Here is a 15,630-nt window from a genome sequence, read left to right as displayed (position 1 = left end):
CGCCAAAAACGCACGGCCGCGCTCCCCTCGCTTCTCCTCTGCAGAAGTAAGCAACCATTTGTTTTGATATTTTATTTTTTAAAATTTTCTTTGTTCTATATATATATTTAATATACTAATATGTCTTCTTGCCCACACTGATCATCGTGGTTTTGGATGTGACAGGGATAAAGAACACTCTGTATATAAACATGTACACACACACACGTACATACATCCATGCGCATACACATACATACATACATTCATAAAACATAGACAATTTATTTATAATGCAAAACTTCATGATTGCCATCTGTATATATATTTTTAAATAATTCTTTATTTTCATATTTTATTTTCGACATCCAGTAAGAATCTCCAATCCGCGGCATGCATCAACCTTTCTGACTCCCTACGACCAATGTCATAAAAGAGCGAGGTCAACACCTTCCGCAACTTGACAACACTCCTGTCTTTCCACGATTTCCAATGGTAATAAAACTGCATTTATTTACTTGTCTAGTCTTGTGACAAAAAAATGTTTTCCAAATCGGTACTGAATATAAACTTAACATCTTGAGAAGAGGAAATGCAAAATAAAGAACGTACCTCTTTAGTTAAGGTGATAATCTCTTGGGAAGCCTGATCCAGGATGGACATGTCTGGCAACATGGAGGCCACAGACTCCAACTTGCGTTCTGGGTCCGATAGAGACATTTGCAGTTCATCAACCGAGTCAAGGGCTTCTTGGAGATCCTTAAGATTTTATTTAAATGATTTGTGTAATAATCTCAACAAAGATGGGAAAATATTTAGGAATTGGAAATATGGAAGTCGAAGTATTTACGAGCATTATCGACAAAATCAAGAAAGGAGCTCGGCGTCAATTTAGACATATAGAGGGAATGGACAGCGAAGGAACGGCTAAAAGTATTTACGATGGGAATGTTGATGGATGCAGAAATAGAGGAAGGCTGAGAAAGAAATGGCGTGACCAAATCCAACAAATACTTGAATATGGACATGTTAAATGTCGTAATAATCGGCATGGGTGCATGAGAAGATTTATGAATGTAGAGGAAGCGAGATCTGTATGCAAAGATAGACTGATGTGGCGTTCTATCTTCTCTACCTACCTTTACGGAGAAACGGCGTGATAGTTTGTTTGTTTGTTTGTTTTGTTTGAAGTATTTACAGGGCTTATAAACTGTCGATGGACTTTACATTTAAAAAATAATAGTTATATCTTAAAAAAATCTAGTTAACCTTTCCCTTACTGTCCTAAAAACACCCGCGCGTTACGGTGCTGTGTAGTCACTACACATTAAAAAAAATGAGAGATTTAAAAAGGGAAAAATGGAATATTTATAAGAATAGCTTTAATTAACCATAATTTAATTCAAAGATGATAATATTTCAAATCTATCTGCTGAAAACATGAAAAAACCATTGGGTATCGCTAACGACTAGGACGAAATGTGCACCCACGCCAACTTCCCGAGAGCTACTACGAAATAACTCCCGGGGAGGAAATCCAGCCTGTCTGCAAACATTTGGACAAACTCAAAACATTGTTGATGTTTTTTTTCTGTTATTAAAATAATTAATAAATTGAAGGAAAATTCACATCTTAATTTCAGCACTCTCAATACATATGTCCGCTGAGTATTTGAACGAGTATCTGCTTGATAATGTTTATTAGATTTAAAATTGTATTTACTACATTAAAAAGTAAAATACTTTATTAATTTATTAGTTAATTAATTCAGTGTTCATATCATAACTGGAGTTTACGGCATGCACAAATACCCACCAGGCCTATTTGCCGGCTGCTAACTCCTAGTGAAAACTGAATTCCATAGATCAGACATGAACTACCGATGAACTGTCAGCAGAGCACGCCAAGGAATACCTAATTTATTTATTTAATAAATGCTTAGAAGGCTCTTACAATATACAGTTGAAAGTACATAAAGTATTTTAGAAAATAACAAAAATAAAATCATAACTATTACACTGAACATGTAATTTATTCTAAAGAAAAAGGAAATAAAATAAAGGAAATAAAGTGAAGATGAATAGAGAAACATATTAAAAAAGGGAGAATTGAGGGGATGGCCATTCGATGGATAGGATAGCCAATTTGATAGCAGCAGGAGTCGTGTGGAGCAAGTCCAGCAGCTCAGCATTATTAGCTGTTCTGTGGATGCTTACCAGGGGAGAATGGTGGGTAAAGTTTGACCTATTGTACTCACACTGGAACATGTGTTGGAGTCTGGTGGTCCTTGTGGGTAAACAAAATGGTTGGATTCGCATCACTTAAGAAGTATATCGATGTTCCCTCGAAGGTGAAGTATGTCATTTGTGCATTTTATTTCTTTAAATAGCTTCAAATCATCAGCATATAGCAAGAACTCTACGTTAGAAAATTGTGTGGGTAGATCGTTAATAAATAGTACAAAGAGAAATGGACCAAGATGAGCACCTTGTGGTACCCCCGATCTAACTGTAAATTTATAAGAGAGATAGCCATTTAGATTTATAGCAATTCTCCTACTGCTAAGATAACTCTTGAGCCAGTTTAAGATGGTTCCACAAATTCCTAGTGCTTCTAATTTGGCTGCAAGTAAAGTATGGTGTACTTTATCAAAGGCTTTAGAGAAGTCTGTATATATTGCATCGACTTGAGATTGTGATTTAAAGGCTTGTATTATAAAATGCTCATATAAAAGAAGGTTTGTAGTGGTCGACCGTCCTGCTACAAAACCATGTGGTTCTGGCACTACTATATGCTTAAAGCTAGATGAGATTTTATTTTAATGCCTTGTAAAGTAATCAAGTGTGGGTTAAGGTTCTCCGCATATATTCATCATACTAATTGTCACTGGACTCTGTTGCATCCTTATTATTTCTACATTCCTAGTAAAAAATTCATGTAAAAAAAACCTTTTCAGTTTTATCAAGATCCTTCTCGATAGCCGGTATTTCGGCACTCTTGAGAGCCTTGAGCTTCTTGTCCAGTGGCCTCATGCTGACCAGCTGATCACGGACTCCAATTTGACGAGAGAGGTTAGTCGCTACAGAGTCCAGATTTTTCGGTATGTTGCGGATTTTATCACCTAACTCGGATATTAAATCGGAAACCTGAAAAAAAAATTACATACGTAGGTAGGTATACATTATTAATTTATCGGAGTGCTTACTATAATGGCACAGATTTTTTCTTAAAATATCATAAATTTTATTTTTTAATCAACCATGTGCCTCATGATATAGCTGTTAGCACTATAGTGAGAAAGTTCAGCCCTATGGGAAATCGGATAAAAAAAATTATTTCTTACGCGTGATAAAAATTAGAACATTTAATTGTACAACAAAGTTTTTAAAAAATACACGAAAAAAATATTTTAATAAAACTTATTATCAGCACTATGATTTTTTAAAGCTTTGTATTTCTGAAATTACTCTCAAGTCTCAAGTTCTCTTCCGCTTCTTGTCAGTCAGTTCTGCCGATTGGTCCATTGACGGTAAGTAAACCGGAAATCTTCCACAACTCTCTTATCATTGGTTGATTTATATGAACTAGTGACGTCGTTCAAAGTACGTTTTTTTAAGTTTTAAGTTTAGTAAGTTTAAGTTAAGTTTTAAGTACGTCTAAGTACAAAAAAATTTTTGTACATTTTCAAGAAACTTTGCCGTATAATTTAATGCTCTAATATTTACCACACGTTGGTAAACATTTTGTTGTATCCAATTTCCCGTAGGGCTGAAGTTCCTCATTGTGATGGTGATAGAATATGTTAGTTTATTAGCTTGCTAGTAGACCGGGAGAACCAAGTCCGATCAGGCAAACCAGAGCTGTAGTCCCTCCTCCACCGGCCATTCTATACCAGCTCATATGGAGCAACCCTTTCACAACATTTTGCAGTTTTAAATATACCCTAATTCTGACGTTTATTCAAAAGCACAAGAGAAAATCATAGTTCATCAATAGTTAAACAGTGTCAAAGGAGAGTAGAAAAAGTACAAAATTGAAGTACCCACAAAAAAAAAGTTATGCTGCAAATATTAGATTGCAAGCCACTTGTATTATGATTGATTATGACAAGGTCACAATGTTCCATTTCAGCTATGCTGGTTTTTCATGGGAACACCAACACCATAAGTTATTTTTACTGTTTTGTCTAAAATACGCTATTATTTTTGTAGATGGTAAATTAAATAATGAATAACCTCCTGTTGACTCTCAAATCCCCTGTGGCACAGTGGACAGCACGGAGCTTCTTCATTCAACTTTTCCACAAATTTCCTGGTGACAAATTCAAAAGAAGAAACTTCAATCTTTTGATCCTGTAAAAAAAACAGTTGCAATAATCCATTACTCGCTTAATTTGCAAACAGATTTTATTTTATAAAATGTCTATATAATACTATATCGACGCTGGAAAGGCTATTTACTTTAAGTGACCTTTTGCAAACTTTACAGGGCAGCCATTAAAAAAAATAATATATTATATCCATTCAGAACATCGTCTATAAACGGGGTACATCATATTTTAATGTGTATTCGCCTATTTATTGAAAATATTTTAATGGTCCCGTGTTGTTTAATGTAATAAGTTCTATCATTATTAAAACTTCGATGTCGCTTAAAGTAAATACCCTTTCCAGCATCGATATTATATACATGACATGTATGTCCTGTTCATTTTCTCTGATGTTATTGTATGTTTAAATACTTTTGATTTATGTTTACTATTATTAAAGTGGATATTACAAAACATTTCAACCAACAAACCACACAGAGGGGATTGGTATGATTTAGAATAGAAAATTTATATGCTCAACATGTTTTGATCATCATTTTATTTTTGTACGGGTATTTATATTTAAATGTATAAAAAGTAACATGCCAAATAAAATCAAATGTACAAATTGTTTTTAGGGTTATAAAAAGGTTATTTAGAAGATTTGCAAAAATACATAACAAACAACTACATGTCATACAATATTAGTGTTTGTTGTAAAAGGATATTGCTATGATATGACCTGCAAAACACTTATATCTGCATCCAACTTGGACAGTTTGTCTTCGAGAGTTAGTTTCCCACAGTACTTGTAAAGCTGTTCTGCGGCTAAAGTAACTTCATTATTTTTCTTAGTCAATTCGTCCTTTTGGTGCGTTCTTCTCGATTCTAATGTTGTTATCTGTAAAATTAAAACATTTAGTAAAGTCTTCTTTGGTAATTTACACGTTTTCAGACACTTTTTTCTCATAGGACCCACTCATATGGACACCTATCTCAACTTTTTTTATTTTTTGGAATATTTCACTCCCTATTGGACCATAGTTGATGGTTTGAAGTAAATCTTATTCAACTAACATATTTTGTGGCACTTTTGTGGCTGACTATTATTTATAGGGTCACAATATATCCTCGTACTAAATATAGGCTACTGTCGTCTTTTCACTGCCAATGTTTTTTACATTATATGGCATAATTATTTGACCCCATTGGATTATATTCTATGTCTATGGTCTATGGAAACAAACAACAACTCTCAAAGCATTGGAAGCCAATACAACATGAACCCTTATGGAAATAACACTGGATTTGCTTGAAAGTGTTCAGAAATTGGTCTGAGAGAATGCACTACATAACTGCTAGTTGCGGAGGACATTTGTTGGTAAGTATAATATTTTTTGGGTGATCCCGTGTAAGTGGGCGTTATTACAAATTATTACGGAACAATTTTCAGGGTAAACTATGTGTTGTGTAGAAAAAAATTATGTCTAGTTGTTTGTACCGTGTCGCAGTCGGCAGTAGGTAAGTTCAGTGTCATTTTGTTGTTGGTCGAATGTAGGGCTGGAAACCACGTTGAGTTAAATCAGGTTGAAAACATCAAAACCTACACAGGATCACTCGAAAATGGCGATACATAATATTGATAACAGTGACTGTAAAAATCTACGTATCTATTAGAAAATTAATGTGTGTATTCATTCGTTCGAGCACAATAAAAAAAAAACAAATTCATTCCAACAAAATAATATTTGCTTCCATTATTTTGATTTATTTTCAATTTCTATACCACGCTTAAAACGCCCGATATATAAAGATAGTATCTACCTCATGTTGTTTTAGCTTGAGACTTTTATTCAGATCAGTGACTTCATTTTTAAGATCCAGTTGGCACTTAAGAAATGTCTCTTTAAAACTTTTATCTGGCATCCTTCCGAGAATTTCCATCATGGTGTCTCTGTTCTTGTTCTTAAAACGAGTGGCAGTTTTCTCTTTCTGACTCAGGGTGGCTTTTTGCAAGTTTAACTCCATTTGTTTAGTTTGTTGGGCTTGCATTTTGGAGATCTGAGGAATTAAGAAGCGTTAAAATATCGGTTAGAATATTGTTTGGGTTTGAAGGATTCAAAATAATATAATTATACCATCTTATCTAAATCCTCCAGTTCTTTTTCAAGGACAGATATAGTCATCTCATCCTTGTTAATAGATTCCTGCAAATCTGCCGTGTTGCATTCTTCTGATATATTCTCAATGTTTCTGGAAAAGTTTATTTTTTATTAAAATACTAGATAATATATTATGAAACACAGTATATAAAAATAACTTGAGAATCCTCCTCACTAGGATGATCTGTTCTGAAGAGTATTTCCGTGTCCAGGCAAATGAAAAATAAAGTTGTATGAAATAATACCAAAATTCCGGACAAGCGTTTTTGATCCAATGGCTACTCAGGTAAACGTCCTGAAGGAAATCGAAAGGAGATAAGTCTGCCTCGTAGTGCAGTGATTGGCATGTTTGCCAACTATACTTGAGTTCCCTGGACCGATTCCTGGTAGGGTAAATGTGAAATATTTATTTTGAGGTGCAATATTTCACTGTTCCTGGACTGATCGACTTACCTTAATTTGGTGAGTCAACGCAGTGCCCTGTACCCCTTTGGGTGTTGATAGGGAAATGATGAAAAGGACTGTTGTGTTTTTTTATTGTTCACATGCCATTGAAATATTTATTTATATTTTCTTTTTAATACGCTCCAGACAAATTTTGGTTTATTTATAAAAAAAAAACTTTATTATCATCTATCGACTTAATTAACTGGGAAAACATGCATACTGAACAAACATCCTTCCATCATTAAGCAAATGTTGTTTTTAAGGGAGGAATATTGATAAATGTATCATATTTTATTTATATAATATGGAAAATCTACACAAACCTTTATAAATACAATATTCGGGAGGAGTATTGGGACATAATTCAAATATTAAACAAACCTTTCAGATTCTTCTAAATCCTTCCGAATACTATCGAGTTTATCCTTAGATTGGTTGACCGATGAAATATCTTTTTTCAACTTCAACAATTTTCTATTTATTTCATCGCGTTCTTGCTTACGGCAGATAATTTTTTGTTTATGTTGCGCCTTTGAACAAGAAAAACAAACACTTAAAATTATAATAATGCACAGTTTCTTATAGTAATTAAGATTAAGAGGAATTAGTAATTATAGCTAGTAGGGGAGCAATTTTTTTTCTGCATAATCTGTTAATTATTTTATTTTATTTTATTATTACATAAAATTTTGTTTACATAGCAATATGTGGTTTTTTTCTGGTTCTGACTAGCTAGGAATTTTCTGTGTTGAGTAGGGACTATAAATTATAATGGAAAAAAAATAACAAAAGAAAAAATATTTTTGAAAAAACAACATCTAAGAATTTATCAATTTATCCTCTTCCATAATATGATTACAATATTTTCAATGTTCATGGGTTGGTCAGTACGATACGATTCAATGAAATATTTAAAATGGAATATAAAATAGACATACAAATGCATCTCTGCAGCTGTCAACATTTATCTGTAAGTTTTTTTCTTCCTCTAAGCTTTTTTCTTTGAATTCCTTTAAGTTTTTGGCCAAAGCTTTTCTCTTTTTCTCAACAAGAGCCATAACCTTTGTGGCCTCACCTTCATTATCTATATCTCCAGTTATTTGAATTTCTGCAAATAAAAATATATGTAAGTCTTTGTAAGTTCAATACCGTGGAAGAACCTTTTGTCAAAATGTTCAGGAGGGACAAAAAACCTCGTGATTTCATAAAAGAAGAATTGAATATGTACAGTTTATTTTGTGTATACAAAGTTAATCGTGGCAGTTAAGGATGGCGTATTTGCTGTGTTACCTTTACGCAAATAGAGTAAGTCTCATTCGCTGTGTTGGATTTAGCGATATACGCAGTATTGCTTGCTTCATTTTGATTGATAGATGATATTGAATTTTATTTCCGATGAAATCACAATTTCTTAGAATTTATAGTTATCCTATAATATTCATAGTACATATTAATAATTTGCATTTGAACAAAAATGGAAAACAAAAGTTTTTATTGTAGGTATAATTGTATTGTTATACACAAATAAACCACCATGCCGTTTCACGTAAGGGTCAGCAGAGAGAATAGAACGCCATGTCACTCGGTCCTTGCATAAATACATCGCTTTCTCTACATTCATGTATCTTCTCGTGCAAGCGCCCCACTTATTATCACTTCTGACATGTCCATCTTCAAGTATTTGTTGAATTTGGCCATGCCATGACTTTCTCAGTCTATTTGGTTTTCTACATTTATTAACATTTGCATTGTAAATATTTTTAGCCATTCTTTCACTGAGTGTTCGAGGTTTAAACTCAAACTCTACCACAACCCAGTTCTCATTTTAAAGCATGGGTAGTTACGACGAGTCGTGGGGGAATGGCCTCAAAATAATCATAAAAATTGAAATTTCTTTTAAAATAATGAATAATTATTATTGTTATTAAATAGATTACCGCCTAATTCACAAGTCGTCAAAAGTTGTTTATTCCTGGTGCAAATTCTGTCCTGATTCTGTCCTTCCAGTGTGAAGAGTTCACTTTTCTTCATCTCCATTATCTCCAACTGCTTAGATTTGGAAGCTTCTTCTGATATTAACTTGTTTACGTTTCTTAGCGTAGAATCAACTTGAGTTTGTTTCTCTCGAATGAGGTTCTCAAATTCATCTGTAATCATTAAAACAAAAAGAGTTCAGCACATATGAAAACATTTAAATTTATATCTGTAAAATAATAAATATAAAAAGGTAATTTTTGGTTTGAACATTTCATAATCCCTGAACATAAGACTGATCATGTTACATAAATGATTAAGATACGCTGCGGTTGGTGTGCCAATGCAGTGTTAAATGCACCATTAGGTGTGGAAAGGGAATATCACTGAATACATATTTGTCATACAGGTATATATTAAAAAGTCGTTTACACGTGGACAATACAATATTGTTTTGTCCCAGGACTCACCCATTGTCTATGTATAAACAGTAATGTGTAGGATAAAAAATTGTCCTGAGATATCACCAAGATAGACAGGCAGGCTATCTCTGCGGAACAATGATTTCCCTTACCACCATGCGCGGCTGTCAGAGACCACATTGTCCTTGTGTGAACACGTATGGACAGGACCTTGTCATAATAGCATTTTGCTTGACGTGAACGTGTCACTCCCAAAAAAATGTTTTTGCAGAAAGTGGCGGCAGATTTTTATTTTTTATATTTAGTTTGTTCCTTAACAATTCCAATACACTTTTGGTATGAAAATTAATAATATTTTTCGTAAATTCGCTGGTAATAAATGTTACCGTGTATTCATTTTCGCAGTGCTCACGCGTTGACTGTGGCTAAATATTCGTATTGTCCCAGCGTTTTGTCCTGCGCAATTGAGGACGAGACAATATTGTCATATTTATTGTATTGCCTACATGTAAACGGCCCATAAGTATTAAATACCGTTTAATATTAAGTAAATAACCATTTATTTTTATTTTTGTCATTTTTACTATTCATTTATCAATCATTTAACAGAAAGTATATCACAAAGCATAAAACAAATTAATTATATTTCCAGGAGTTACTACAACTCAATTTAGGACTTAATACTAACGTTTTTTTAAAAATAAAATGTACATATTCAGAATGAAAAAGAAACAAAGCAAGTTTAACGTCTTTATTACTAAATATATCACAACAAAATATAAACCAAACTCGAACAGTTTTTTTACACAAAAAAATAAATAAACAAAAACGCTTTCAATAATGGATGAAGTGTCAAATCTAGTACTAAGGGAGATACGGTTGTTTACATCACATGCTACGCAGACAATGTGATTTTAAATTTATTTTGTCGATAATGATAGTTCTAATCAGTATTCCAGAAAAATGCGAATATGTGTATTGTATAAGCTTACCTATTTCATTTTGAAGTTCACCATCTGAACCAATGTACATGGACTTAATTGTCATTCTTAGTTGTCTCTCTTGAGTTATAAGATTGTCTAGCCTGAAAAATATCAACAATTAATTTGAGATAATTTAAAAAATCATATTTATAAAAAAAACAACAAAATGAATTTAGCATATTATTAGTGACTGACTGAAACAAGATTTTCAGCCAAAACTGAAACCGAATTTCGGCTTCTGTTCTAGTTTTGGCTGAAATTGAAACCGAAACTTATTTAAATGAGCTAAAAGTCACATCAAACCACCCTAAATTAGGCGTTTTTATTGTTAAACCTAAATAAAATACACAATTAAATAAAAGGCATAAATTTAATGGTTTGTTGTTATGTTATACATATAAATCATATAAAAGTGTACGCTTTAGGAACCAATAAAGGAATTATAAAAATATAAATTTTAAAGATCTTAGAACTCACGAAAACCTAAAGAGTCACGAGTCATATAGACTCGACGTGAACGACTTTCTTAACTTGTCATCTCACGCATGTGCTAATGGTCACCATGAATATTTTGTTTTATGCGAGCCTTTCCACCTTAATTTGTATGAAAAATACAGTCAAACCTCTTTCAATATGGTACAAAAATGGAATAAAAAAAAAATTCGGATAAAAATTTCACAATGCTTAACCCATTGCAACACAAAGCTGGCGAATCGTGGGCCAAGGTCAATACGTCACTTAATCACAAAGCCGGCGATTCGCCGGTTTGTCTTTGAAGTGATTTTTTTTACATTAAAACTGAACGACAATAACTTTATTCATAAAAATGTATATTTCGGTTACTAATTTCATAATAAAATGTAATAATCACAATTTATTTCGCATTATTTATTACAAAATATTAATTTAGTCTTAACGTTATTGTAATAAAAAATTGTGTCAAAATTAAATAGTGTGTTGTATGAACAAATTATGTCATCTTTATTAGTGGTGCAATGCTATAGAATTAGTTATTAGAATTACTAGGCGCAGAGAAGTATGCGCAAGGGAAGGGTGATAGTGAATAATCTTTGTTTGATTTTATAAAATACTTTGTTGTAATGTTACATTTTTCACAAAATTAAGGTACAATATATAAACAATTTGCCTTTTTGTAAGATCCCGAAATGATTTTTATGCAATGAAACTACCCACCATTGTTTTTTTTTGTGTTTTTTTTTACACGGTACTGCATGGATCTGCAGAGAACCATAATCCATGCAATACCACTGAATGCGTAGATATGTACTTCGCTTGTAACGTCATATTTTGAACATGCATACTGACAGAATATTGGTAAGAATTTATGTGATTTCGTTACATACAAAGTTAGTGCGTATAAAAAAGTATGTAAACAAAAACAATGGTGGACTTAGCATTCTGACCTAGCGCGGACTGTCATTGCTCATATTATTGCTCATTTACAACACAATGTCGGACTTATATTATAATATTATTAAACTTAACATAGGACAAAAAATGTAAAGAAATGCACCGCCAGTGTTTTTGGTCAGGAGCCGTCTGGGCTAGTCTTCTAGCTAGGATTCTAGTAAATTTTAGTTCCCCGTTTACGATGAAAGTAAATCATGATAATAATAAGAGCTACCATATGTAAAATATTGAATTGAAAAATATGTATTTGCGGTATTTTCATTTAATAAAATATTTTGATTTCGGAACCGCCAGCCATAAATAACGGCGAAAATCTTGTGCTAAAAAGTTTTTGAATTCAATTGATAAATTTATCTTATTTTTTTTTCAGAAATGTCTATGGATTTCGCCAAAGGCAGTGCTTGTTTTTTGCAGCTGCCTAGAGTCCCATTATCTCGATTTGCACTAAAATAATACCATAGAGCGAAAAATAATGAAGATTACTTGGCTTTCGCTACTTCTTTTTTTGATCTGTATTCCATAATGTTTCTTTCAATCTCATTAATTTCACCCAGCCTTTCTTGAAGTGGAACGATTTTGGAGGCTAATTCATCCTTTTGGACTATCGCATTACTGATTTTTTCTTCTTCAGCAACAATCTTTAATTTCTTGGCATCAAAATTTTGCTTTCTCTCCAAAGCATGCTTCACATTTAATTCTGAAATTTAATACATGCCTTTTTTAAGTATATTACATATGCAAGATTTGCGCTATGAAATTTAGAGGAATTTGTGCTTTTAAGTAATATTATTTTTATTAAAAAATTGTGATTGATAAGAGTTTAATTTATTTTCAGATGTATGTATATTAAAAACAAAAAACACTACAGTCCATGATCACTGTTTTTGGGAGGACCAACAAAACCAGTAGCGAAAAGACTATTTTTTTTATGTTCAATGTGCACATTCAATGAGTAGTCTTTGAATTTCCTGTTATACCACACACAAGTTGCACAAAGAACCTTAAAGAAATAGTTTTATCGCTACAAGTTTTGTTGGCCTTCCCAAAAACAGTAATCACGGACACTGGTAATTTTGCTGTAACCCCTTCGTATAAAATATCTGCCATAAATGTTAAATTTTAAATAAGGAATATAATATACAAAAATAACCTTAGAGTAATAACCTAATAGAGTGCTAATACGGAGAAAAACTATTCCATAATTATTGACCACGAAGTTAGCTACATATTACTGCAATACTACGGGCCGTAGGTACTTGGGTTGAGAATTGCAAGCACTAATCAAAACCGTTTGTTACATGTTTGTTGTTAAACTAAAAAACAAACTAAACCAAACCAAAAATTCGAAACGCTATTGTTATATGCAAAAGAGCTTAAGGGCTTCTCTAGAGAATTATTACTCCGAGAAAATATCTTATTTTATGAATTTTAGAATTTTACATATTTTAACAGTGATGGAGAACCTTTTCGAGAACTGAATATGAAAGTCTACACCGGTCACTGTTTATTTTTGATATTTTAAAACCATTCTGCTTATGTTTTAGAATTCATATCTCGTCAATTATTCCATCGGTTGATTCTTGTAAAAGTAGGAGCTGAAACTTTGTTATTGATGTGGCTGAGATTCTACGTAATTATCTCACCTATAAGAATTTTAAATACTAGAAAACTTCTAAATAGGTATGGGTAATAAAAACTTCTAAATTTAAAACTGATATTTTTTTGTAGATACTCGTATTTCTTCTTCCATGGTGAGTAATTTTGATATAAAATATCAATTAAAATCCTTCCTTTACTTTTACTACTTTATTAATATGCAAAAATAAATCAAAATAGTTGATAGTATCCCATCCCCTCTCCTCTCTTCATAGTATTTATTTATTTATACTTTTACATTGTTTGTATTCTTTTTTTAAACAGAATAATGTTCCCTCACTGGGGTGTCACGTGCCATGCAGTATATGATATATATAATTTTTTTTCTGTATAAAATTATAAGATTCTGAAGACCTAGAATATGTCCATGTAGTTGTAATTTTCTCAAACCGAACGGTGTGGGTAAGTAGGAAGAAATTGCCTTAAGGCAATATGCCCGCCTTTGTATGTTTATAAATTTTATATGAATGTAAAGTGTTAAATAAATAAATAATAGTATTTATGCAAAAATTTATAGTATTTAAGGTGAAAATGATTTACTTACGAGGCTTGAAGATGCCTACTTAGGCAAAAGCGCTCGTTGGTTAATAAATGAAATAGTAAAAGGAAACCAAGATTGATATTTTATGTTAAAATATTTCTAAATAAGTATTTGATTAAAAATTTCCAATAAAATTATGTCTGCCAAACTTTGGAGAAGATGGTGTCACTGTTATGTCACTGGAACTTACCCAAAGTATTGATTTCAGTAGTAAACTGTTTCCTCATTTTTCTGATGCTTTCAAAACATTTGTTGTATTTAGTTGCATCAAATATGGCGTCAAACCTTTCCTTTAACTTCTTTCCCTCTTCTAGTGGCCAGTTGGAGTCTTCTTGGTGACAGAATATAACATTATTTAAGATGGCCTTCGATACACCTTAAATATACATTATACGTTAAAATAAAAACACACAAAACACTGGGCTTTTTTATTAAATCATTTAAATTACCTAAAATACTAGCAATGGTTGCATCAGTCTGTCCGCATCTACCGCTTATTTCTATGGGTTTTTCGTGATCATCGATTATGCAAATAGTGGAATCTATTGACTTGAATTCCATCTTTTTTTGCTTTAATTGAGCTTGCATAGACCTGACGATTAAATAATGAGTTCCATTTGGACTGTCGAACTGAAAAATAAAAACTTTCGAAATTTAGTTTCGCTTGAATGTACGCAATTTGATGAACGAGCACAATAATATCAGATATTTACCAAAAGGCGAATTTGGGCTAAAACTTCACTGCTTTTATTAACTTTTGGATCGTGAACAAAACTTTGTCCTCTCTCACAATTCGGTGGTAATTCACCGCATAGTACATATTTTAACGACTCTATTATTGTTGTTTTTCCGCAACCATTTTCTCCCAAAATTAGTGTTAGCGGTCTTTTGAACTCAATTAATTGTTTGTCATTGTCATCGGGACCGAAACTTCGAATTCCACTTATTAACATTTTTTTAATATCAGCCATTGTAATAGATAGCCGAAGCGCACTTTTAATAAATCAACAAATATAATGAATTGACACCTTAACTTTACTGACCATAACCTAATCTAACAAACACCAATCACCGACAAATAAACGAAACGCAAAACCTAGTTTGACAGATTGCGCCGTTTCACACATTCGCACATGTCACATTTTCCCTCGCAATTGTTTGGAGTTGCAATAAGAAAAAAATAATTAAATGTATCAAAACTAATATTACGCGGCGGGTTATTCAAATTTTGATTTACTTCCAATAATAAACAAATATGATTTTAGGAAAGTTGATTAAAACTTGGATCATGCAAAGTAAAAAAACAAATAAGATTTATGTTTTACGTTTGATTGAATTTATTATCATTATGACATCATTAACACCGTAACATCAATATTGGTTATGTAGGAAGTTTAAACAAATTCAATTAAGTAAATAAGAAACTATAAGTAATCACTTGTCAGTCTAAAGACTCCGACTAAAATGTGGAAAAGCTAATAAATCAAATGAATAAACTGTTGAAATATTGTAGACTTAATGTTTTTCAGATATATTGAAATATAAATAGATTATTAGTTAATAAATGGAATCAATCTATATAATTTGATATGCGAGAATTCGAATTATAAAAATTTAATAGTGAATAATATAATATGACCTTTTAAATCCTTACCTTTCTTTATTTGTTCGTTTTTAATATTTGATAAGACATATCGATTGCTTTATTTTATAAAAAGACAAATC

General features: G+C 32.1%; 1 protein-coding gene across 1 annotated transcript; it reads right to left on the bottom strand.

Annotated features, from left to right (window-relative positions):
- Positions 1 to 591: 591 nt before the first annotated feature.
- LOC148280634 (DNA repair protein RAD50-like) lies at positions 592 to 15,061 on the bottom strand (the record flags this gene model as incomplete). Its single annotated transcript, XM_088228070.1, has 14 exons — positions 14,619 to 15,061; positions 14,355 to 14,535; positions 14,096 to 14,281; positions 12,192 to 12,405; positions 10,287 to 10,378; positions 8,836 to 9,045; positions 7,837 to 8,006; positions 7,280 to 7,428; positions 6,428 to 6,542; positions 6,114 to 6,350; positions 5,032 to 5,190; positions 4,216 to 4,332; positions 2,929 to 3,126; positions 592 to 738 (listed from the first exon to the last, which is right to left on the bottom strand). Coding segments are annotated over exons 1-14 (2,433 nt in total), but the record flags the coding sequence as incomplete, so codon positions are not given.
- Between the last annotated feature and the right edge of the window lie 569 nt (positions 15,062 to 15,630).

The sequence above is a fragment of the Micrasema longulum genome, unplaced genomic scaffold (genome assembly GCF_059751315.1).
Source record: "Micrasema longulum isolate JH-2025_06_02 unplaced genomic scaffold, ASM5975131v1 h1tg000560l, whole genome shotgun sequence".
NCBI classification, from domain to species: Eukaryota; Metazoa; Arthropoda; class Insecta; order Trichoptera; family Brachycentridae; genus Micrasema; species Micrasema longulum.
This window is presented reverse-complemented; position numbering and strand designations above follow the sequence as displayed.